The sequence below is a fragment of the Ochotona princeps genome, chromosome 5, assembly GCF_030435755.1.
Source record: "Ochotona princeps isolate mOchPri1 chromosome 5, mOchPri1.hap1, whole genome shotgun sequence".
In the NCBI taxonomy this organism is placed as follows: domain Eukaryota; kingdom Metazoa; phylum Chordata; class Mammalia; order Lagomorpha; family Ochotonidae; genus Ochotona; species Ochotona princeps.
Window position 1 is genome coordinate 66283403 of NC_080836.1, and position 27409 is coordinate 66310811.

Sequence of the window (27409 nt, forward strand, 5' to 3'; positions counted from 1 at the left end):
ATCCTGCTTTATCAGAGATATCATACCAATAATATTTCGACTGATATAAGCAGAATATTATCAAAAACTTGATACTTGAATACAGAAGTTACATTCTAATTTCTTCCAACTGTGTTTGTACTAAATATTGTGATCTAAGACCAGACACACGATGTAAAATCACACTGTCTTCTCAAACTTCTAAAACAGTTAACACAAAACCTCATGATAATGTTTGCTGGGGAAAGTAATAAGCACACAGCCTATTCAATGACTCTAAAAGGCAACAATAAAACAGTAGAAATATGATTTAAGATCAGTTGCCATGGTAGCTAAAAAATAATCTCTGATCACAAAATGGAAAATTCAGCCTAGGCAACTGTTAATATAGCTTTGTAATAATGCAAACTGACTGTCTCTATATATATCTCCACAGTGGATGATAATCAGGCTATACCAAAGCAAATATTGGGGCAAATAGTTAAATATTCTGTCCAATTTAATGAAACAAATTAACATTTTTAGCAAAATGTGCTAAATAAGTTTTTTGATATATGCAAACAGCCAAGATAAATAATTCTAAAACTGTCAGATTCCATTTGTTTCTTCCAAATATATTACAGCATGTACAAGTCATAACACATCTGGAAGTTTATTCCCTAACAAATGAAAAACCAAAGAAATGGTACACAAGACTCCAACGTATGCATTGAGTTAACAAGATCTGCTAAGGACATCCAAATAAAGGATCCAAAAAGAGCATTTTATAATTGTTTTATATATTTGCAACCATAATAACAAACACATGATTCTGTTTCCTCAGAAATCTATGCAGTTCCTTGCAAACCCAACCAGACAAATAACATGGAATCTCATCCAGGCTACCATTCATTTCAATGTGTAATTCACACATACAATAAAGGCAGAGTGGAATGGAATGGAATGTGCTTTGCACGAAAAAATTAAAATAAAGCATGGACTAACTGTTACTGAGACTGAATGCTTTGTGGTATCCTTACTTGAGATATTGTTTGCCAAAGATTGGGTCCAAATGTCCTACTCCCTTTGGTATGTCCTGGTTTAAAGAAACAATTTAATACTTTTATCATCAATTAAACCATTGGACTAATAAACTGTTTAAATCTGATATTATTCATAAACATATGATTCATTTTTTACCTAAATAGGGAAAATATGTTTATGGTAACTCAAAATAATAAAACATTTTTATTTTACATATTATTTTTTTTCTTATGATAGACCTTAGGTTCAATGAAAGTAGAGGTTGTGTTTTATACTGTGCTATTACTATAGCCTAACACAAAACCAGGAACATAGTCCATTTCTGATAAATACTTGATAATTCTTAATCATAAAGTCAGTTTTATGCAACATTGAGTAATTGGAAATTAGTTACTAAGAGTTACTCCAACAGGCAAGGTAAGTACAATGTCTGAGATCAAAGTAACAGCACTATGTAGTTCATAGAAATGTACAGTCTTTATGGTAACAAAATATCATTATCACATATGCATTCTAATCAAGCCAATATTTTATGTAATTCATTATTAAATCCCTAATCACAATTCACTACTCTTTGTATATTTCCTACTAGAGCTACAGAGATCCCTTATCCTCAGAAAATATAAAAGCAAAGTGAACACCATCATACTATATTCATTCCTTTGATAAAATGTCCTTAAGATTAGAAAACAATATAAGCCTTAAATTTATTGAAAAAACATTTTAAACAATTATGTGAATTTAATAATTACCATGTAAAATTAGCTCAGAAAACACTATGATTTCTGGAGATCTCCTCTTTAGAAATTCTATTCTTTGTTTTTGAAGATTTATTTATTTTTATTGCAAATTTAAGTATATAGGGAGAGGAGGAGATTCACTCCCCAAGTGACCGCAATGGCCTGAGCTGAGCTGATCCAAAGCCAGGATCCAGGAGCTCTTCCAGGTCTCCCCAAGAGACAGGGTCTTAAGGCTTTGGGCCATCCTCGACTGCTTTCCCAGGCCACAAGCAGAGAGCCTGATAGGAAACAGGCCCCTGGGATTAGAACCAGCACCCATATGGGATCCTGGCGCGTTCAAGGTGAGGACTTTACCCACTAGGCTACCGCTTTGGGCACTAGAAATTCTATTCTTAAAGAAATCTCACAATGCAATAGAAGACTGACTCCATGCTGCCAGATCCAGTAACTTTTCCTCCACCATCCTATGCACAACAGGCACAAAAATCTCTTGCAATAAACTTTCTGATGGCTTTCACCACACTATTTTTCCCTGTCTGCTTCTTCTGAGAAATTTTCATTCATTTCCTAACCACTTCATCTGATTTTTCCATTACCTAAACTGATTCTTGACTTATTTTCCAAAATGTGTCTTCTAAACTTTCCTATTCAATTATTTCTTTAGAATGATTACTTCAAATGTTTGTAAATACACTGAAAGCTTCCCAAAGTCAGGAACCTATTCTACTTCTGAGTTTATTCATAATATATACATTGATTGCACTATGACACGTTATTTCATGAATATAAATCAAATATTTCTGATTGGTGGTCTTCTCAGTTATGCAAACTGACAAAACATTTCTGCAGGATATCTAATTATTAACTCATTTATAGCTGCCTTCATGAAAATTATGTTGATCAAAAATGTCCTTACAACAAAAATATTTTCTTAGTAAATATTGCCATTAGAAATCCTCCTACTAAAATCCTTACATGTCTAATCCTTTCTGCAGGTGCTCCAATGACATGTTGTTGTTTATTTACCCATTAGATCTTTTTACAAAAACCTAAAACTAATCGTATCTCTTGTATTAGTACTTGAAGTATGAAGACCACTTCTAACTCTTTTTACTCCATTGCCTAAGATGGCACTTTGAATGTAGGGATCTAGGAAGAAAACCAGTAAGTACTAGCTTGGTGCCTCCCCCATTAATTTTACAAACAGCAGAGTATATAAAGCTAAGGCAGAAACCTTGAAAATTAAGAGCATCTAACAAAATGCTAAGCAGGTATTAATTTCCTTTCCATGACTTGTTTTTTTTCTTTTGTTTTGTTTTTTGTTTTTGCTATTTTTCAATCATATAGCTTGAATTTCTTCCTTAATTTATATGCAGAGTTCAGCTTGAAAGGTACCAGTTTCGTCACAAGGCAATTTTATCTGGATAAATTAGAAACACTGTGGTTATTTTCCCCTCTCATTATGCTCCTCATGTACACCCACAACTTTTAGAAACCAGGTGTCATAGCGTAACTAAATACGATCTTTAAGAAAATGAATTGTCTATAACATCAAACTACACTTTCTGTAATTACCACCTCCAAAAGGTTTGGTGTCACTGACATGTTCAAGAATGTGGTACTGAACCTAAGTGATGTTTGTGTATTGAGGGGTACTCTTCATAATAACCAAAATTCTCTTCCCCCCTTTCTAAAACATACAATTAAAAGAGCCCTGGATGAGGAGCCAAAATGCCTAGGTTTTACATCTTTGTCTGAAATGCTATGAGTAATTTTATCTCTTCTAAGTCTCATCATATAATGTAAGGTAATGCATGTCCATTAACTGAGTGGATATACTTCGTGAATATCACACATTATTATTTATATATAGAGAGAATGCTAAAAAGAAAAAAAGTCAACAGAGTATATTGCTGGCCAGCACAGAAAACACTAACCCTGCCACTGATACAGCACATTTCTTGTCATTGGTAACATGGCATCACCCGATCTTTCATGCATTCAAAAGAATAACACATTGCCTAGCTAGAAAAGGAAATGCCATGTATCATTATGTAGAAGTATTTCCAACAACTTATTATTATTTGTATTTCACTAATATTCTTGATTTAAAAAAAACACACACTATTCACTGGTTATCTTCACAGTGCTTATAATCCCTGCTTATTAAAGTAAGCAGAGCAGAAGTATAGACTAGTTTAGAAAAGCATCCCAGCATATATAATTTAACGAATAAAGTATACATTGTTCCCACTTAATCACCAATTTGGGATGCTTTTAAGTATATATTTCATGAGCAAAGCAATAAAGGTAATCTTAATTTAATAAATAAATGCTGGTCTAATATATAAATACAGGCTCTGAGTTTTTAATTACTCATATAAGTTTGATTAACGAAATTACTCAATAATCTGACAATTAGTAAAAAAAGGCACTTGACGGAACCATCAAGATAAGTACATTTTGTTTGGAATATTAATGAAAAACATTTACTGAGTGCATGATATATTTTTAGCACTGGATCTGCATCTGATTTTCTGGTTTGGAGAGATGGCCTTAAAGTCTCTTTGGCATTGCAGATTTGTCAGTGGCACTTAATGTATGACAAGTAAAACAAAATCATGAATAAGGAATAGAAAAAACTACCAGTGCCATACTTAAAAGGAGAAAAGATTTTTAAAAATGTCTGGGGTATTCAAAAAAGTAATGAAACACAATGCCTGTCAGATTTGATTGAGGACTGGGAGGATTTGGCTGTGAAAGAGAAATGAGAAACAGTAAAGTTATCTGAGTTTTAACCCAGACAAATGATTCTAGTCAGATATTCTGCCCACTGACATTTTCTCTGACCTCACATTGTTGCCTTCTCTCTTCTTTCTATACTCTTTTGTCCTCCTTGCTCTTGTCTTACTCGTCTCATCCTTGAGTTAGACAAGCAAATCCTTTGAATTAAGGTGCAAATGTATGTTTCTGCACCATTCCTGTACATGTATACTGACTAAGTGAAAATCACTGTCAAATCAGTTGCATGATGGGATACAGAGCAAGGAGAATAACAATTTCAAACAAAACACCATCATTCAAGATTAGAGCATCATTTCTTTTAGCAAACAAATTATTCAGCAGCATCCAAAGCAAATTCTAGTGTTACTGACACACATTTATAATGGCTTTTCAGGGATGTAATTTATATTCCCCCCAAAAGTAAGTTATTGTCTAGTGTTTTAAGATACACACAAATGATTCACTTACTGAGGAGTACATTAAGTTAGAACCTGACAGTTTTCACCCACTAGAATTTCTGATTGAACGTATATGTCAGTACTTGTGGGTAGTTATTTTTAAATAAGTTCACCAAACTTTTAATATGAACAGATCCTTATCTTCATTAGATACCTACTTCTTGCAGTCATTTAAAAATAGGCTTTTCCCTTCTCCACTCTGCCCTACCACCAAATGACTTGTACTGAGCTTCCAGTGGGAGCTGAGAAAACAAAATGTTTACATGACTCAGTCAGTGCTGGCAAACGAGGTAAATGAGAGAAAGAAACACAGAATTAGAGTCTCGTTTTCCCAAAAAAAAAAAAAAAAAAAAAGACAAGCAGAATGATCCAAAATATTCTTTGCTCAAAAAACCAGTGGCGGTAAATCAAACATCCTAAATATTCATACTATAATAATCTTCCAAGAAACATTATTCTAAAAAATAAGACATGAAGAATAAGGAAAAAATAAGAAATTGAGTACAAGTAGGGAAATTACATGTTTTCTACTCCTCAGGTAAAAAGTCATAATGTTCAATAATAATAACTACTGTTATTTATTTTTCTCCTTCATCTAAGTTTCTTCCCATTAATATTATTAATGACATAGCAGTACCATTGGTTCACTGGTTCCTGCAAAAAAATTAGCAGTACTACTGTGAGGATTAGAAGACACAATGCTAAACTCAGACATGAGTTTGCCTAAACCCTTAGAGATACTGAGTGTTATGATGGTAAAATAGTACACATTCATATACCTTTTTTATTAAAAAGCCTAAGTTAACATGTAACCTATACACTTTTACATGCATTCATTGTGATTTTTTTTTGCTATAATCCTCATCTTTTTTTAGCTAGAAACTTGTTATTGAGCCATTCACTAAAAAGCACAAATAAGGCATTGTGTTCCTTAAGGGAACCATAATTATAACTCTGGATCAAATTTCAACTCCTAATTCATAGTAGTGACACATATTTTGCCCAGAGACTACATGTGATGCTTTCTTTCACCATGCCTGTGAGACTACTTACAGAATTACACCAACAAATCCAACCAACATGAGTCTGTGTATGGAAATATTCTACAAGGAGACTTCCAAAGACTTGTGGGAAAAATGAAATTAAAAGACAATCTTATTGCAAAAAAAGAAAAACCTTGAAATCCACATAAAAGGATTTCACAAACACCTTTTCCATGAATATTTTGAAGTCATTTTTCATTCTGGGTTTTCAATGGCAAAATTGTTCCTGGGTGATTTTTTAGATTTTACAAAGGAGGAAACTGAGGTGGAAAGAATTTAAGTCACTTCCACAATATCTGATACAGTTGCAATTAGAGTACAGGTTTCCTGTGCAGCGGTCAGTTTTAATTTAGAAACTTTTCTTTCAAATTATTTCAACAATTCATTCATGAAAGACAGTACCAGTCTATTTAGTTGAGACTCTCATCTCTCTAACTGCATGTTTCTGTCCACACAGGATTCTTAAAATACACCAGAAAGTACACAGGCCTGAAGGAAGATGGAAGCTTCAGCTAAACACTTGGCTCCAGTTCTTGTGAAGATCTGTCACCAGTTTAAACTTCTAGTTCCAAGTCCCCTTGTAACCTCTGGAAGAGGGATTCCATGCTGCAAACAGACCCTTAGAATGTAACTTTGATTTGGAGAAAGGCTTCCTGATGAGACATTAATAAGGAAAAAATAAAAAGTAGTGGATCTAGCCTTCTGCCAGGAAGCTACACTTTTCCTTCAGAATTGACTGTATCAAGCTATCTTACCAAAAAAATGATTTTGTTTCTTCATGTTAGATTGATCAAAGCAGCTATCCTTGATTTTTTTTTTCCCTATTTAGTTCCTTTTTGGGGCCCTGGATGTTGCCAGAAAATGATATAAGTAAACAACTTTACTCAATTCAGATTTTAATAAGCATGTTGAAATAATAACACAACCTTTAGCTGACAAGGAATTTCCACAAATATTCTGAACTCTCTACTTGCGATATGTAAAGAGAAAATATATATGAGGTACTATTGTGTTGGATAAATGAGAGAATTAAGCTACCCTGCGCTGTATTTACAAGAAACTTACATTCCAGTTCTCTGACTCAGAGTCAGTGCTGTTGGGACATGATTGCCAAGTTTACTTAATGTAAGTCGAAAGAGTGCAAATAGCTGCTTGCTCTTCACTGACTTCTTAGAGCAAGATATGTGTCCTCCCTCACACAAACAGTGCCCCAGGGTTCAAATGAGTGTACTCTCATCTCAGTAAAACATCAGGAACATTAGGGGAGGTTATATGTATTGAGCAGAGTCTCATTTTCTCAAGCAGCTCCACCTGAGCCGTATGTACAAACAACTGTTAAAATCTTGGTATTAGCAAAGAAAGAACTGACTTGAATGAATCTACGGACTGCTGAATTTGTGAAAGGCATTCCAATAACTCTGAAGGTTTTTGTCCATTTGTTTTCCTGACTTGGTTTGTGGGTACCCCAGAGCTGAGCACAGGATTGGCCCAAGGGGAAAAATATAAGTTAAATAAGAACCCATAATTATCATTTCAGGTGTCCCTACTACACCCTCCCTCCACCCACCTAGCCTTCAGTTATTTGTCAGATGCCTAGAACTTATTGCTCCTTTATCTTTCCTCCTACCAAATTTAGTAACTACGAATAGTCTCAGGAAGATTATTTCATTCATGGAGGCGATACTCTATTAATGACTGTGAAGGAAATCCTTTAAAAAGTGCTACTAAAATCCACATTTCTTCTGTGTCCATAAAGAGTCATCTTTTAAAGTCATCCTCAGCATGCAGATGCTGGAGGTCACAAGGTTAACAAAAGCAAAGTCAGAACTCAGACAGGAGACCCCACAGTCCCTGGCATTGCTAACTGTTTAGGCTAGATAGAAAAGAAGTTCTTTTTTTTTATAAGATTTGTTTATTTTTATTGGAAAGTCAGCTATACAGATAGGAGGAGAGACAGAGAGAAAGATCTTCCATCTGATGATTCACTCCCCAAGTGACCACAACGGCTGGAGCTGAGCCAATCCGAAGCTAGGAGCCAGGTGCTCTTCCGCATCTCCCATGCAGGTGCAGGATCCCAAGCATTTGGGCCAAACTCAAGTGCTTTCCCAGGCCACAAGCAGGGAGCTGGATGGGAAGTGGGGCCGCCAGGATTAGAACCTGGAGACCATACGGGATCCCAGTGTGTGTAAAGCGAGGACTTTTTAATCACACTGGGCCCAGAAAAGAAGTTCTTAATGTAGGAATTGTTGACTATAAAATTTCTACATGTAGAAAAATACTAGTGGTCTAGAACTAGGGAAATTCCAAGCATTAAAAAGAAAAAAAAATTCTCACCTGTTAAGTCAATGCCCTCCTCACACTACCTCCAGGTCTAACTTACAGTATAAATGTTAATAGCTCAAAAGAGTACAAATGTGGCATGTGGCACTACTTATATTATTGATTCTAAAGCAATTGAGCCTTAGAACATGCTGAAAAACAACTGAAGAATCAAAGAAAAAAACCCGGGTTGACAAAAACCTTGAAATTGTCTAAACAAATCTATACATATGACCGTATCGCTGTGCATATCAGCATGGAACCTTATGTTTTAAAATACCTCAGCGAGACGATAAAGGTCAATTATCAATCACTTTGCTTCTTCGCTGTCAGAGAACCCTTGTCCGATGCACGTGATACTTCCACACTCTCCCTCCTGTCTCCCACATGCTGCTGATCCCAAAGGGGCACACAGGCACTCCGTGTCAAAACTTTTTACTGAAGGTTTTCACAGTGGGAAGATTTTTTTTTCCAAAATATTTTATTTTTCCAAAATATCCCAGATAAGAAAGGGAAGAGATTGCAAGCAAGGAGATAAAGAACAGGTTGCAGAAATTCCCACTGTAACATGATGCCAGGAAATTGGGCAACTGCTTTGGGAAAGGTCAGTTTGAATATACATGTACGTTTTAAGGTACAATCCTGAAAGAATTCAAAAGATATCTTCAGAAACTTTTGGAATCTGGTGAGAAAATGTCCATTCTGAATATATTAAGCAATTAAGTTTCTATTAAAAAAATAGCCTTGTTATCTGTCATAAAGAAAAGAGCTGAACAATTCTGAACTTTGGGCCTGGCGCAGTAGCCTACTAGCTAAATCCTCGCGTGGCATGCTGTCATCTCCTAAGAGCATCAGTTTCTGTTGTGGCTACTCTACCTCCCATCCAGCTCCCTGCTTGTGGCCTGGGAAAGCAGTCAAGTTTTGCCCAGAGCCTTGGGACCCTGCACCCGTGTGGGAGACATAGAAGAGGATCCTTGCTCCTGGCTTCAGATTGGCTCAGCTCTGGCCATTGCAGCCACCTGGGGAGTGAACCAGCAGATAGAAGATCTTTCTCTCTGTATCTCTTCTCTGTAACTCTGACTTTCCAATGAAAATTATAAATAAATATTTGATGAGATGGAAATGTTAATTGCCCTGAATTGTTCACCACACAGCATACACATATTGAAATATTGTACTATGTCCCCTAACATTGTATAATTATTATGGATTAATATAAGACAAATTAAGCAACATAATAGACTTTAAATGATTCTACTGTTTAGACTGTGAAACTCTTCATGGACACTTTGGAGTTTCTATGACAACTAAATTCCATCCTTCTAGAATCTTAATCACAGTTTAAATGGAACATTAAAACATTTCTTTCAGAGCCACTGTCAGCTGACTCCCAGGAGCAGAAAATATCACCCAGATTTCCTAAAAGGAAAATCACTGTATAATAAACTCACATTATAAGTGAGTAATAGGATTAAAACTGTACTAAAGCAATAATTACAGAGCACAGGTAGCAAGCTCTAGTTTCCCACGTCATTAGAAACAAGAGGATCCACAACTGATTAAATATTATAGGAAGTTAGACTGGATGGAAATGTCCATGATTTGAGGCAGTTTAGAAGAGCGACATGCAAACGGAGCAACTCTGTGAGACCCTCGTGAAGGCAAGGGTGGCCTTCAAATACCAACGGCCTGTTATTCAAATAGAGTTTCAAAGCATATTTCTCTCAAAAAAGTAAAATAAGTCATCTGCTTCTTGCTTCTAGGGCATTGGCAGCACTGTACTCAAAAAACACATGGCAGGGACATGAAGCAGCTTATGTGAGACATACCTTTGACACATGTAGGAGAAATATTTATGTGCCAAAAATACTAAAATATCATAAAACATATTGGTTTAACATATTTAGTCTTCCTTTGCATACCAAAACATGAAGACTCCCAGTGGAATTTGCAATCATTTGTCTAGATCAATATATAGAGCTCCTTTTGTTTCAATTTAGTCTAATCCTTTATACAAAAGATTACCCTTCACCATTCCTTTTTGTTTTAATAGTCAAAGAAAATGTAAGTACAATGAAATCTTCCCAAGATTATGGGAATGCCAATTGGTTGGGGAAGCTATGAGTTGTTTCTAAGCAAAGTTCATTTTAGTTATACTACACTTAAGGGAGAAAAACATAAACTACAATTAAAAACACATCGATTCTACTTAACAGGGTTCAAGATTTAAGGGAAAACAGGGAAGGAATGGAAAAAGCATTGAACATTTTTGTTTTTTTGTTTTAACAAGCATCTAGAAAGACTAAACAACATTTCCCTTTCATGCTTCAACAAAACCTCCCTAATGGAATTAACAGTCGTTCTTCATTCATGGCTTCACCTCTTTTTTTTTTTTCTAGTATAAACTCATATAAAACAAAACTCTTTAGTCAAGATCTCTCATTACTTTGTAACACACAGTGGAACTAATGGCCTTTGGTGAAATGACAGAAGTTTTGTGTTTATAATCAAACAGAAGAAAACTAGAGACTTGTTTGGTGTTTTTTCCCATGGTAATTAGTTAATCTCACTGTCACCCAGTCCACTCCACCAGAAAGCCTAGCTAAAATCTTAGCACTGACATAAGAAACATTATTGCCTGAATTAAACTATATAGTGTGATTTCTTCAACATAAAGCTCCAAAAAAGGGGAGGGAGAAGGGGAAAATGGCTTAAAAATACTATCAAACCAGCACAGATAAATCTGATAGATTTCTCCACCTCAAGAGTAAATAAGCACATAACTTCTATTAAGAGAATTAGAAACATTTGGAATGTAAAAATTGAATTTGCAATGGTAATGATCTGTATTCTCTGAATTCCATCACGAAAATCATCTAAAGCTGAGGGCTACAAAACAATTCATTTAGCATCAAATACAAGAAATGCCATAGTATTTTATCATCTGGTGAAAGTCCACTTCAGTTAAGCTCTTTTAGGTTAAGCTCTTTTTTTTTAAGGCTTAAAAAATGAGAAGGAAAATAAAAACAAAAAAAAAATTGAGAAGGAAAAACAAAGTGCAACAAAATAAGAAAAATGTGTCTGTATCTTATACCCATTTCTGCTTTCTGGAGTCAATTTCACAAGAATCTCCTGGGAATGAACAGTGAAGTAGATTAACAGCGTCTGGGAAATGAGGTAACTTACTGCAAAGTCTGGGAAAAGACAGTCCCTCCCAGCACCATATCCAAGGAGTCCCAGGAGCAGCCTTGTAAATCCCGGTGCAGTGTAGCAATTCCTCTCATTCCAAGGCAACCAGAGCAATGCAGAGGGGAAAACAAGCTTCCAATTTTTAATAAACATTTTATGAGTGGCACATTTTTCAGAAAATAACTTGCGAACGAGACAAGGTTGGCAAATAGGCATGAGGCATCACTGCGACATGGAGTGGATCACACATGGCTTTCACATAAACTGGAAACGATCACAGAGAACGAGATGTTTTTGTGAAACAGCAGAGGAACATGATGCTTCAGTTCATGGGACCATCAGCAACTCTCCAAAGGGAAGAGGTTTTTGCTTGACTTCTTTTTATTCTCCCCAGTAGTAAGGCTACCAAAGGAGATGATACAATATACACCTTCTATTTCAAAAGCAAAATTTTTAATTGGCTTAGAAAAATTTATGAATACAATATAAAATTATTGGTGTATTATCAAGGCAATGATCCCACAATAGTAGATGAAACTTACATTTTAAGTTTCATTTGATGTAAATCTCTCTGAGAACAGAAGTTGTTCAATTTTATATATATCATCTAACATCTTGGCTCTCAACTTAACCAATAAAAATGGGTTCTTATTGATGTTACATGATTGAGCAATGTAATAATACTTACTAATATTTGATGGGCACCTCCTATATTTTTCAATATCATGCTATCATATAGGTGGTTCACATACATGATAGTCTTCATAAAAACTGATATAATATTATTCTTATTTTATAGAAAAGGAAACTAAAGCATAAGGAAATCATAAAAGCTACCTAACAATACACAAAAGAATTTGCAAACCCTGAATTGAAATCAGTTTACCCAGGCTTAAATGAATGCATTGTAATAGAGATTTTTTTTGGATTTTTCACACTTGGTATGTGCAAGAAATAATTACCATGTACCTAGTGTAGTGAGTGAATTTGTGACTTGACCCCTGTCTCCCAAGAAACTTGCCATTAAGTAATACTAACGCACCCAAACACTTAGAAAACATGCAATTGAAACAAAGGGGTTATCTGTTGAAGATTAAACTCTCCTAATTTTTTCTGGGTATAACTGAGACAGTTTTGGAGGAAAATGTCAACAAGTAGAGAGAGGATGAAAAGAAAAGCATTGATGTAGTCAAACAGCAAAGGTGATTAGATATACCGGTTGGATGTGACCTGAGAAAAGATGCTGTATGGTGTGCAGCTATCGATTGTGTTGAGTAGGGACAACCAAAATAATTTCAGGTGTTTGGTATAACGGAGAAGATTATGAGTGGTATTGAAAGTCAGTTGGATTATTTTAGCATATTTATATTTAAAACACAAAAGATATAATGTACTAAGTGTGATACAACAAGCAGTGGCAAACTGGAATAAACCATTAAACTAGTAGTAACACAATAAAATGGAATTTAGGAATACTAATCTGTTATGAAATTGTAAAATAAATTCATGGAGAAAAGCAATCTCAACATAATACAGTTCCTGCATGGGAGAGGTGACCCAGGGTTGTGAAACAGCAACATGAGTGCATTTAGTAAACTAGTGACAGAATGTGAATTCCCAGTAGACTATGAACCATAGAGATTACAAAAAGAAAAATGTGTGTGTGTGATGTGTATTGGAGCATGAGAGCTATAAGCGATTCATTATTCTGAGACAGCTAATGGCATGGTGGCATAACAAAGCAATTGTCCATTTGCAACACCTACATCGTAAGTGGGTGCCAGTTCTATCCCCAGGTATTCAACTTCTGTTCCAGTTCTCTGCTTGTGGCCTGAAAACACAGAAAGGATGGCTCAAGTCCTTCAACCTCTGCACCCATGTGGGAGACTCAGAGAACCCACTCGTCTCTTGGATCATCCCAGCTCCTAAACTATTGCAGCCATTTGGGGAATGGTCCGTCTCCCTCTCTCCCTCTCTGTTTCTCTCTGTCTCTGTCCCTCCTCTCTATAACTCTGCCTTTCAAATAAAAATAAATAATTCCTAAATAAAGTAGAATATTATTTTTTTCCTCAAGTTACTGTGAGCATTGGAAGATTTTAGTGAGGGAAATTGAATGATCAAGTTTCAGTTTTATTCCACACTCAAGGGTAGATCAGTATACATATGCGGGTGGAATAGGCATGTGGAAAGCAAGGATATAGTTTGAAGGCTAAGTAGTAACCCTGTGTGATGGCTCAGTGGTTAAATCCACATCTGCCAGGATCCCATATGGGCACCAGTTCATGTCCTGCCTGAGCCATTTCCTATCCAGCTCCCAGCTTGTGGCCTTGGAAAGCAGTTGAGGATGGCCCAAAGCTTTGAGACACTGCACCCACGTGGGAGACTGGAAGAAGCTACTGGTTCCTGGCTTCAGATCAGCTCAGCTCTGACCACTATGGCCACTTGGGGAGTGAATCAGCAGATGGAAGAACTTTCTCTCTGTATTGTCTTTCCTTTGTAAATCTGCTTATTCAATAAAAATAAATAAATTTAAAAAATTAAAACACTAAGTAATAAACAGGGCCCAAACGGAAACATTTTTAGCAGAGATGGATGAGATGTAAACTGAGAAACATTAAGCAAGCCAAATGGTAGACAGTAGTAAGAATTTTATTGATTGAGTGTTCAGAGTATGATAAAGAAGAAATTGATGTCATAAGCAATACATGAAAAAAGATAGTGAACTGTGTATTTGAAATGCCTCCAAGTTAATCTAGAAAGTCGAGTGAAAGAGAGACCTGAGACATGCGAGAATTTAGTTGTTATGAAAATTCTGCTTCAATAGACGATGTAGAAAGAAAATATACAGTAGGAATCTGTGAGCCAAAGCCTACGAGCAGAACACAGAGAACAGAAGAAGCCCATGAATGAAGCATGGAGGTAGAGAGCAACACTTCCCTTGGAACATTTCAGGAAAATCGATGAGAGATGTGAAGGGGGGGGCTTTGAAATATTGAATATGAGGCCATATCAATGGCTCAACTGGTTAATCCTCCACCTGTAAGCACCAACATCCCATATATGTGCTAGATTGGTCCTGACTGCTCTGCTTCCAATATATGTCTCTGGTTATTACACGGTAAAGCAGAGGCGTATGGCCCAAAAGCCTTGGGACCCTGTACCCATGTAGGAGACCCGGAAGAAGATCCTAGATCCTGGCTTCAGATCAGCTCAGCTCTGGCTGCAGCCATTTGGGGAGTGAACCAGCAAATGGAAGATCTTTGTCTCTGTGTCTCCTCTCTGTAAATCTTCCTGCTCAATACAAATAAATTAAATCATTTTTAAAAAGAAAATAACTATTGATTGTGACAGTTTATGAGTCCTATATGAGGTTAAGATCAAACATGGTTGAAATCTATGTATTACTTTTTCTCCTACAACTAAATCTAAACTTTCCAATGTTGTTATCTCAGAGCAAGTCACATCAGTTTCAAAAGAAGTGGATCCATTTTCACATACTTTATGAATACCATGTAAGGCCAAGTCATGATATGCATGAATTATTCTTGAACTTAGAACAAATTGTGACTCCAGAAAATTTTATTCTCTGACCACAGATTACAAAAATTCTAGTTTCCTAAGTACAAGCTTCTGAAAGCTTTTTTTTCTGTTTTTACTGCACATCCTGCATAACATGCACATCTACAATAATTTTTAACAAAAATTCCAGGTCTTTACAGAAAGTGATAAAAGTGAGAAGAGCAGGAAGTTAAGCAACAGGAAATGTTGCAAATGAAAAATGCGTATTCAATTGTAAGTGTCTTTGAATAACAAGTGTTCTTTGCATAGTCAAATAATTCACCTAAGTCTGCATGAGGGGAATTTAGGCTTTAAACTATTTTTCCAAAAGTGATAATGCATTTACAGGGGCCAGAGTTGTTGGACAACAGGTTAATCCTCCATTTGCAGTGTCAGCATCCCATAAGGGCACCAGTTCAAGTTCTAGCTGCTCCACTTCCGATCTCGCTCTCTGCTAATGAGCCTGGAAAAACAACAGAAGATGGCCCAAGTCCTTAGACCCCTGCATTCACATGTCTGTCTGTCTCTCTCTCTCTCTCTTTCTCTCTCTCTGCCTCTTTATCCATAACTCTGCGTTTCAAATAAATACATAGGTAAAACCTTAAAAAAAAAAAAGGAGCAGAAGAAACAAAAAATGAAGGAGGTGCAGTTTAGGAGTAGTTTGGTTGCACAGCAGGACTCAAGCTGGTGCTTCCAGATGGGAGGCTGGCATCACAAGTGTTGGGCTAATCTGCTCCACCACAGTGCTGACCCATAACTTGAATGTTACACAGGAAAAAGAAAAAAGAATTTGCAGTGTTTTATTGTTAAGCTATAATAGAGTATCTTTAGGAATAAAGTGAGTAACTACATATCAAGTTATTATCCAAGTGATAATGTGTAGATTTAGAACATACAAGCCCATGATTGAAGATCAAAAAAGTAGGGAGTAAAAATTTAATACAAGGGTTCACTGATGAGAATCAGTCACTTGTAGAGCTTTGGAAAGTACATATTCTCAGACTCCATAACAACCAATTAAATCAGGGTATTTTTGGAAAAGAGGGAAGCCTAGGAATCAACATTAATGACAAGATCTCTCAACACGATGCATAGCTCACTTACCAACTAGCTTGAGACCTGGTCAAATTAAACATTGCATTGGTCAATAGAAAGAATTTAGCAAATGTATCTGTTCACCAATCTACTTATGTAGGGAGATATAAAGTCCTCAACAAAGATTGACTACTTTGGATAGAAGTTATAGGCACTTCTTAATTGATCCGAATCAGGAAGCAAGGAAACTAGCCTAACACTGAAGTACCTTCCAACGTTTGTAATTTTGAAGTCTCCTCAGAAATTTACCCTAATCCCAGTGAGTTTGCTCACTTAACTACATTTATTTCTTTGTTCTTTATTCTGTTTCATCTAAAGAGACCAATGTACATGATTCAATGCAGAATTCATTGGATCAGCTCTGTAGCTAAATCAAAACAGCCATCCATCCTCATCCTTTACACAGCATAGCTCTACTTTGTAGAGTATATTGCTAGTACGTAGGGCTAGTACCTTCATTAGCCTCCCTTGCAGCTATGTAGGACCACAAAAGTAAATATAAGCTTAAATGCTATGAACATTTAAAAGATTCCATAAATGATGTTTTGAGAGGGAGGGTCACAGCCTTTGTCTCCAATCCTGTAACCAAATACACAGAAAGTACAAACTGGCTGGAGCTCCAGCAGCCACCCAGGACCATAAGATCAACAACCAAGAGTGAAGAGCTAGCTACAAATTGCCTAAAATGCCTACTGATTTTTTTTTTAAAGATTTTATTATTTTTGGAAAGCCGGATATACAGAGAGGAGGAGAAACAGAGAGGAAGATCTTCCGTCCGATGATTCACTCCCCAAGTGAGCCTCAACGGGGCCGGTATGCTCCGATCCCTAGCCGGGAACCAGGAACCTCTTCCAGGTCTCCCATGCAGGTGCAGGGTCCCAAAGTTTTGGGCCGTCCTCGACTGCTTTCCCAGGCCACAAGCAGGGAGCTGGATGGGAAGCAGGGCTGCCGGGATTAGAACCGGCTTCCATATGAGATCCTGGCAGGTGCAGGCAAGGACTTTAGCTACTAGGCTGCTCCACCGGGCCTGAATAGCATCTTTTTACAGAGAGCTGTTCATTCGTAAGTTGCATTAAACTAATTACTATTGAAATAGGTATTATGAGTAACTAAGGGCATTTGGATTTTTCTTTTGTAGTGTTTTAATTTATGTCTAACTATGTGTAGCAGAATGCAGTAAACAAAAAAGTAAGTTTTTTTTCCTCTAATGTAAAAGAAGGTTTTAAGTAGGCAGTGAGAGGCTTGTCCTTTGATTCTGCAAAATCAGTAGGCATTGGGCCCGGCGGCGTGGCCTAGCGGCTAAAGTCCTCGCCTTGAACGCCCCGGGATCCCATATGGGCGCCGGTTCTAATCCCGGCAGCTCCACTTCCCATCCAGCTCCCTGCTTGTGGCCTGGGAAAGCACTCGAGTTTGGCCCAAAGCTTTGGGGTCCTGCATCCACATGGGAGACCCAGAAGAGGCTCCTGGCTCCTGGCTTCATATTGGCTCAGATCCAGCCATTGCAGCCACTTGGGGAGTGAATCAACAGATGGAAGATCTTTCTCTCTGTCTCTCCTCCTCTCTGTATAGCTGACTTTCCAATAAAAATAAAATAAATACTTAAAAAAACAAACAAAACAGGATGTCATTCAAGTCCTGCCAGATTTAAAAATGAATTTCTTCATATTCCTACCTGAAAAGATACAAGAAATCATGATATAGAAAAAAGATTGTGAGCTCTCCTGCTGTTAGAACAAGGAGTTAGCTTGAGTCAGGGCATCAGTGCAGAGCTGCAACACACGTTGCAGACTTATGATCCATTAGAAAAATTTAGCACTTGGACATATCTTCTAAATTATGTGTCAAAATAATTCATTTTGACATAAAGTCTCTAACTTGCATTTATTTACTTTTTTTAAGATTTGAAAGAATTTTATGCTCAAGTTCCCTGGCAATAAGGGAAATCCAAATTAAAACATCAATGAGGTACCACCTAACGCCAGTAAGACTGGCCCACATGAATAAAAGCACCAACGACACTTGTTGGCGAGGTTGCGGGGAAAAGGGAACCCTACTCCACTGCTGGTGGGGCTGCAGGCTGGTACAGCCTCTATGGAAATCAGTATGGAGAATATTCAAACAACTCAAATTCAACATACCGTATGATCCAGCAATAGCACTCCTAGGAATATATCCAGAACACTTGTTCTATGAGAAACCAACATGCACTCCTATGTTTATAGCAGCACAATCAGTAATTGCAAAAACATGGAAACAACCAAAATGCCCATCAACAGAGGATTGGATAAGAAAGCTATGGTTCATCTACTCCATGGAATACTACTCAGCTATTAAAAAAAACAAAATGCAGTTCTTTGTGGCCAAATGGGCCAAACTGGAAACCATAATGCTAAGGGAAATGAGCCAATCCCAAAAGGTTAAATACCACATGTTTGCCTTAATTTAAGATGATATGATGTTATGTATAACATGTTATGTTTTGAATGTTATATGTTGTGTATAAACTAAAATTGAAGTATAGGTGAGGTGGTCACAGAAGGTGGCTGGGAACCCGCATTTACTTTTAACATATTGGTTACTCATTACTATGTCAATTAATTCCATAATGATGTAAATTTTTGCTGAAGGTATGTTGGAGCTTTCAATTGACTGGGATGATACTCTGCTGGCTCTGTCATCAGACCAGAGAGGGTATACCTAAGAAGCCGTTGAACTTGACTGGACAATAAGATGCTGGACTCTATGTTTGGTATACGCTTGCAATGGGGAAATCTCAACTGAACTTGAGCTGTGGTTATGCAACAAGGTGGAGGAATCCACCATGGTGGGAGGGTTTGGGGAGGGGTGGGGAGAACCCAAGTATCTATGTAACTGTGTCACATAATACAATGTAATTACTGAAGTTAAATAATAAATAATTAAAAAAAAAAAAAAAAAAGAAAGCTGGAGTCAGAGGCCAGAACTAAGTATCAAAACAAGTACTCTTATGTGGAACATGAGCTTTCTGTTGTTGTTTTAAAAAAAAAAAAAAAAAAAAAGATTTGAAAGAATTTTAATTGACATGTAAAAATTACACAGATTTGTGAAGTCCAATATAGTTGATCACTGTATACAATTTGTAATGACAACCTGCGAATACTAACATTTCTCTGTGTTGAAAGCCTTTCCCTTATCATACATACTTATTTCTATCAGGCAAGGGCTCTGCTTCTTGAAATATTTCTGGCAAATAACCACTGTCACATACAGAAAATACGTATTTGTAAGTCTTGAAAAGATGCCAAAAAAAGCTTATATGCATGTAGTAACATGCAATAACATTTCTCTAACTTTCCAAGAGGACATATTTCTACTTAAATGCCATAATACATGTTACTTACTATAGCTACAATTTAAAAAACATATATTTACTTTGCATAAGTGCCTTAGATATTTCTCTAAAGTGTTTCCTTAAGCTTACTCTTTTCTAAATTCAATTTCACATGATATTCCTAGATTCTGATACTTTCATTAAGCCTATGACTTGCCTGATCAGGAGAAATAAAGTGTTTCCAAGTATTCCTACAATATCAATTTAAATCCAAATACAAACAGTAGGTAAATGAAGCTAAATACATCTGAATATATTGAATTCTAAATATCCTTTCTTATCATTTTAAGTAGTTAGGGCAATAATCACTTATTTTGCTAACTGAATTTTTATCACATATATTCTCTTAGGTTGAGTAATAAAAGAAGACTTTATTATTTACAATATACATGCAAGCAATTACCCCTTCTCTTGGAATTCCAGTTTCTGTAGTGTTTAATTATACTGAGGGCAGAAGAGTTCATTGGCAGATAGGAAACGTCTTTGTACAAGCATCATGTTCCTAATATTTGTGGAAATTAGTAGTAAGGGAAAGTCACCCAGTCTACAGAAATATCTACAGAATAATCACAACTATTTGAAAAACTTTTCTGGCATATGGTCTACACCATATATCATAAACTATATGGAATATTCTTTCATTTTTTTAATATTGACTTATTTTCATACTTTATACAAGTAAGTTATTAATGTTAATACAGGTTGATAAAGAAATTTGCATTCATTTTTGTAAATAAAGTTGCTTGTTGGGTAGAGGGGAGCAAATGGTTTCTTTTACAATCAGACTTTCCGATTCTATTGTAATTTTTTCCGTGCTTTTTCTTCACTTTCCAAAATTCTACTTTCATTTAGTTATCAGCCCCACCATTCGAAACAATATATCCTACTCACCCATGACAAGGAAACCAAGGAGTTTTTACATTTTTACAAATTTCCTTAGTTTAAAACATAAAATTTCCAAAATCTCAGAAAGTGCCCCCTCTATGGGACTCTTCACAGAGTGCTGAATATTCATCTCCAGACACTCATTTTCACTCTTTGGGGCTTTTAGAACTTATGTTCTCTAGCTTAATTTTGTAAGATTAGAGCAAAAATACACAGAAGCACCTAGCAAATACACATATACTACATGTGTGTATGGATATGTAGTTAAAAGATAGCATTTGAAAATTTTAGTGAATTTGTTTAGTTTTGAAAATTTGAGTCTGATGTTAAAGACTTATGGAAATCTGTGGTGGTGTATTAGCAAGAAGTACATGTCATTATTTGAAATTTCAAGCCTTGACAGTAAGGATTTAATTAGCAGTGAAACCAGATTCCATATTTTCCTTTTATCTCTCACAGTAATGCATTCTTGCTTAACTGTAGCATATAACCCAACCCTAACATATGCAAATTGCATAGGAAAAAACTCTGTAACCAGGCAAGATTTGTCTTTGGGAGAAAAAAGAATAAATAAATAAAGAGCTAGAGTCTAAGGAATAATGACCACACAAATACTTCATGCCAAATAAGTTATATATAAGGCATGCTGGTTTCCTGCCTTCCACCCTCCAACCAGGGAACCACCACTGTCCTGATGATCCAGTCACTAGGGTGGGAAAATACCACGCTTCCAGAAATCTGGCTTCTATCAGCCTGTGTCATGGAGAAATTCGGGAGACTGTGTCTGCTCAGTAAGCAAAAGTAATCTTAGGATCACAAATGAAAACGATAAAGAAATGTACGTTTGTAAAGACAAAGGAAGGAGTAGACAAAGACAAAAACAATTCAGAGCTATCAGGGCTGCTGCAGAGGTCTTTTAAACAAAGAATTTTATGAAGCGGCTGGAGTTCAGTACAAAAAGACTCCACCCTACCCAGCTTCTGCAGCAACTTTTCCTTGCTCTTAAAACTCCAGCCCACATAACAGACCTCCGCTGAGGAAAAGTGCCTTTATGGCCCCGTTTTAAGCCACTCTTCTGTGAGATTTCCCACTGCTCACTCACACAAGGGCAAAGGAGCCTAATCGTCGACTTTCCCAGGAACAGTAATGCACTCTTTCTGATGGCAGACAGAAAAGCTGCGGACTTAGAAATATCCCAATTGTCTCCTGAGCCATTTCCCAGGTGCAAATCTGTCAGCCCCTGTCTCAAACTTCAAACCAGAACCTCCTCTTACTGTTCTTTCTGGGGCTTAACATTCCACTTCTTTCCCAAACCGTGCAATAAACATCACAAGCAAACTCACCGACGAACTCGCCATCCTCGCCTTCTTCCTGGGCTTTTATTGAGACAAATTGCCCTAATAAAACAGTAAGAATGAGGAGAGGTCTTGCTTCCACCCAGTTTGCCATCATATCTAAATATTAGACATGTGGGTCCTCCTGGGAGTGAAAAGTTGATTCTGAGGTTATTGTAGCACCATGAAGGCAGTTGAGGGGTCCTCTTTTTTCAGCACCAGCCTCAGGGCAGCCGCTGCAAACCCACTTTTTCAGCACAGACTCCAGCACAGTCTGCGGAAACTTTTTTCAAGCGATGCAGCTTTAAATAGGAAGAATGCTGCCTCCACTTCTTTTCCTGCCCCTTTTCAGCTTGTTCAGGCTCATAACCATCCAGTGCCTGCCAAGCAACGGTCTGATTGATGGTAAACAACCAAATCAGAACACGCGTCTCTGTGCCTTTAACTTGCCCTATTTCAGTTGTGTTTTAAGCATAGACAGGGCTTAATAACGGAAACAAACTTTTATTTCTTTCCTTTTATTTTCCTAAGTCTGTTAGAAGGGAAAGAATCCAAGTCTTTCTGCCCGTCCCCCACCCCAGACCCTTCCCCCCAGACACACACCCCTAAGTTTTCCACTACTTGCTGAAAAAGGGAGGAAATATAGATCTTCAGCCTAGTTTCTAAGATTTAGATAATTCAGGACTCCCTTCTCCACCTTAAATCTTCCAAGGGTCACATTTTAACCCTTTCTTTTGAGTAAGTAGGTGGGATTCTTGCTCCATTCTCAATTCCTGATTCTTTTCCAAAATTCTGAAAGGAGAATGTTTGAATGGAACTCAGGTATAGCACACATAAGAAAATGGTATTAGATAAACGAATGTATGACAAATCATAATTTGAGTTAAGAAGATATAAGAGGACTTCAGAAACTTCATGGAAAATGTATGCTGTAAAAAAGCTAAATATGATTTTTCTTTTAAGTTTTGCACTGAAAAAAAATTTAAACTGATTTTTCACTAACTTTTTTAAATCCTTCATTGACCCTATCCTAATCCCTTCATTTCTCATGTTAAACAATCACATATTCAGTTTCCTTTTTTTTTTTGCAGAAAATGCCTTGCTAGAAAAAGTCTACCAAAGCAATAGGAAGCTGGGAAGTGCACTACATTTGGATATAGCAAGGTTCAAACACCAGCTCTGCCACTCACTAATTTTAAAAATACCAACACGTCTTTAAATCTGAGCACTCCAATGAACCCATCTAAGAAAAGGGCTTTGCCCAAACCAATGCCACAGGATTGAGTAACACTAAAATAAGCCACATAGTATTAACTAAATTTCAAATTACAAAAAGACAACGGAAAAGAGACAACAGTGTTATTAACTCTAAACAAACTTCTCAGGAAATATAGCAGTAACAATCAAACTAGCCTTTTGGGGGCAATATCCATATGCTTCTGTTCCACATTCCTACTTGCCAAGGTATTAGCAATGTCAATGTTTTACATACACTAGTATATTTGCTACCATGAATTGCCCTAGAATCAGAATGGATTTCCACATTACACAGATGAGTCAACTGCTTGTAATTATTTAGCAATAATTGCACTGCACTGTGCTAGGCGCTGAAAGGAGAATTTGATACATAGATCAATAAAGGCAACTTATCACCTCCAGAAACATCTTTAGGAACTGAGCACATATATTTAAATGAAACAAACAAACAAACAAAAAAAGCCATAGCATATATATGTGGGGACAGGGGAAGGGGAGTACAGTAAACCCAGTAGGAATTTATCCAATAGAGAAATTATAAAATGAGATTAGGTTAGTAAAGGATTGTCATTATTTCTCTTAACAGGAAAAAAATGCAGAAAACTGAATTTTAGCTTTGGGGCTGGAATCTCTGGATATATATTCCTAAGACAGTCAATATTCCAAGTCGTTTCCAATTTTCTAATCCTATACCCCTCAGTGTAACTTCACATAGATGCATTGCGTTTCAATGACTTGTATCACCACCACACTGTTTTCAGAAATACCCTGCTCCCATATCAGGAGAAGCACCCAGAACCCAAAATATTTCTTCTGCTAATTCTTTGTAGAATATCTGAGACAGTGCAAGACTTTGAAATCTCCTTGCTAAGTATTTAAAGAGATCAACAGGAAAATAAATAAATGTAAGAGTAGCAATTACTTGTTCTCTGAGCTTCCCAGTTTTATTTTATTATGTTTTATTTTATTTTGTTTTAGACACCAACACAATACTGATATCAAAGACCTGGAATGACTTTCAGTCATATGATGTGAAATCTTCTTGGAACACAGAAAATATATATTTGTAGAAAAACTTTAACTTTGGCAAACTATGTACCATGTAGAGATACAAAGATGTTAAGATCAGAGCATCAGATAGATCCTACAGCACAGTCGGTGAAAATAATACTCCATACCTGCTCAGATCAGCATCTTAGTATCTATATCTACCAAGATCATTATCAATGTATTACAAAGTTATTTTAAATTTATCAACATGCTACACAACATACATGGGAAGACTTAAAACACAAGAGGCATTCACTCCAGTTTCTATCACCCCTTTTACATCATACCAAAACCTCATAGAATCATAGATATAAAGCAAATGTGTTCTCTTTTAATATTGACTTATGTATCTGGAAGGTAGGATTACACAGGCAAAAAAGAGACAAAGAGAAGGGAGAAGAGGGAAGAGATATCTTTGATCTGCTGGTTCTCTCCACAAAGGATCACAATGTCCAGAACCGGAACAGGCAGAAGCCAGGAGCCTGTAACGCCATCTGGGCTGCCACAAGAGTATCAGGCAGTCAAGTACTTAGGCCATCTTTTGCTGCTTTGCTGGGTACATTAGCAGAGAGCTGGGTCAGAAATGAGCAGGTAGAGCTCAAATCAGCTCTCAAATGGGATGTACCACAAGATTAGTCCCTGCAAATATTTTCATGAGTACAGAAATAATTCAACATTTTTATTGTCCTTGTGAAATGTTGACATCCATGGCCATCATAATTAGTGAAATGTTTTACAACCTGGCCTTTAACTCCATGCATGACTTTAGGATCCTATATTACCATGCAGAAATCTGCTTACTGTCCATAGATGTGCTTGAATTAAGGATAAAGGATGGAACCATGTCTTAGTCCCAGAAGAACAGTTTATGCTTTATTAGTGGTAGCAGAGCTCAGAGGTCTGTACTGATTCAAATAAGCTCATCCCAACTGTGCACATTTTATAATATGTACTTGGTGAATTTTAACCAATTGTCACAGCATCCCTGAAAGCTTTTTATTATTTTTCTCAAACCATATATAAGGAATTATGGTTCAAAGAATTTTACTCGCTCAGGTTAGCTCAGTTAATAAATGACGAAGTTTCAGTGACAACTGACTTCACAGCGAATGTTCTCACTGCTTCCCAGCTCTTGGTAGACCCACCTCATAGGATTCCAGCTTCAGAAAGAAAGCTGTCTCAGTTCCAGCTAGGGTTGATCCCTTCATCTGGACCCTCTACCCCATACCTCAACCTCCTTCCAGCCATTCTTCCATTAATGTTCTGTCTGATTTCTACGTTCATCTTCTCATCCTGTATTTATCCTATGCCCTGTAAACCTGCTCTTCACACACTGCCTATTGTTTTAAAAATATTTTTGATAGATTTCCCTTCTCTTCTTATCTCCTGTAGTCCCTTTGCCTTCCATCCTTTGCGCTCCTCTTCACCTTATGCTTCAGGATCTCATCACCAGCACATGACTTTCTATTGCCAAAGATAGCAGCGATCTCTTCTATTTTTTTTTTCCATGCACAAAGTAAGATTTATTTACACAAGAAACTTTTTGCCTCCAGAGTAGAACTTGAAGGGAGAAAAACTCCAACAACCTCATCTAAAACAATTCCCCAAAACCCTTCTTGCATCCTAACCATTGTGTTTGTTATTGACTACTGCCCTCTTCATACTCTTTTTTTTTTTTCCCATGACTTCACTGGTCCCACCCGGTGAGTCCCCTGTTTTTCAAGTCAAAAGTCTTTTGCTAATTTCCTCTCTGTAAATTGTTTGTACTCAGCTATGTTTTTCCCTCCTTGGCCATTGTCTTGGGCTATATTAACTACAGATCACCTGCTTTTATTCCATTGACATGCTAATAGCTGCCAGGCAAGGCTTCCCTCCTGACTTGCAGATATGCACTTCCAAGTACACACAGTGCATGTCACCCTCTGGACAGATCCACAAAACAGAGTAAAACGAAACGATTGTCTGCTATTATCCTGGATACCCTTTGACGCAGTGAACATTTCCCTTGACTCAAAGATCAGAAACCAGGCTCTGTCTTTTCCCTCAACTCCCAAAGAATGTGTCACCAAGGCCTGTTGATTTTGTTAGGCATTCCTTCACTCAATTGTTCCCTTTTCTTTTAAAAAAGGACTTCTGATGAAAACTACTGGTTGTTTGCCTCTGTTTATCGTCCCAGTACAAAGACAATTCTATAGTAAACAAAAATCCTTAATATGTGATTGTTGATCTGAGTAAATGAAATTCTATAGTTATATTGGTTATAAAGAAGATAGGAATTAATACTGATAATGTAATACTGGTGAAAGTTGTGGTCTGTTTATCACAAAGTGAATTTTAAATTCTTCCTCTAAAACTAAGAGAGCTACATGAATTTTAGTAAGGCTTTCATGTGCTTATAAGATATAATAACATAATATGATAAAGTATAGTAATATATTTTAATGTAATAATAAACGACAATTTCTTGGTTTATATCTCTTCCTGATTTCTGCGTGCTATCTCATCTCTAAGGAATATTTTTCCTGTCACACAGAGCAATTTCACACCTCAGAGAAATTTCCCGCAAGTTCAGAGCTTTGCCGGAACAATTCACTTTCCTGGTCTAATTCATTCGCTCAATCAACAACTATGTATGTGGCCACTAATACCCATGAGGTTTTATTTATGACACTAAGAATGTAACTGAACAATACAGCCAGGCACCTGATATCACGGAGCTTCAACCTTGAGTGGCAGTGCAGCAATAAATAAGCAAACACACAAACAGGTGAGTTCACAGAGTGATACATCACGAACGAAATAACAGTCTGTTGTTTTACAATTACACAGCGGTTGGAGGCAGCGGGGTGTTAGAGATAAGCCCACCAGGAAAGCCCTGTGAAGGAGGTAACTTTAGTGCCTGAGACCTAAAATTGGAAAAAAGTTTATCTCTGCAGAACCCTGGGCAGGGACAACCAAAAGACATAGCAAGCATTAATGTATTTATTAATTCAGTTTCTATTGCTGCCATAAAGATTATTACTGATTTGGTGGCTTAAAGAAACACAAATACTATCTTACAATCCTGTATATCATAAATCTGGTATGGATCCCACTGGACTAAAATCAAACTGTGAGCAAGGCTGCATTCTTCTCTGAGGCTCAAGGCCAGAGTCCATTTGCTTATTTTTCAAAATTGTGGGGGTCACGCACAGGGCTGGTTTCTCAGTCTCTTCCTCCATCTTCAGAGGCAGATACAGCATGTCTCTCTGACATGGCTTTTATTGTTTTCTCTCAGACCACATTCTCTGCTTTTTAACAACCCATTTGACAATACTGAGTACTC

General features: G+C 36.9%; 1 protein-coding gene across 1 annotated transcript in view; it reads right to left on the minus strand.

Annotated features, from left to right (window-relative positions):
• Window positions 1-22150, minus strand: part of COL5A2 (collagen type V alpha 2 chain) — a 141373-nt gene extending 119223 nt beyond the window's left edge. Inside the window, exon 1 of the mRNA XM_058664710.1 lies at window positions 21787-22150. Coding sequence (XP_058520693.1) covers window positions 21787-21895 — 109 coding nt within the window. The 5' untranslated portion in view covers window positions 21896-22150. The remainder of the gene's footprint in view (window positions 1-21786) is intronic.
• Window positions 22151-27409: the final 5259 nt, after the last annotated feature.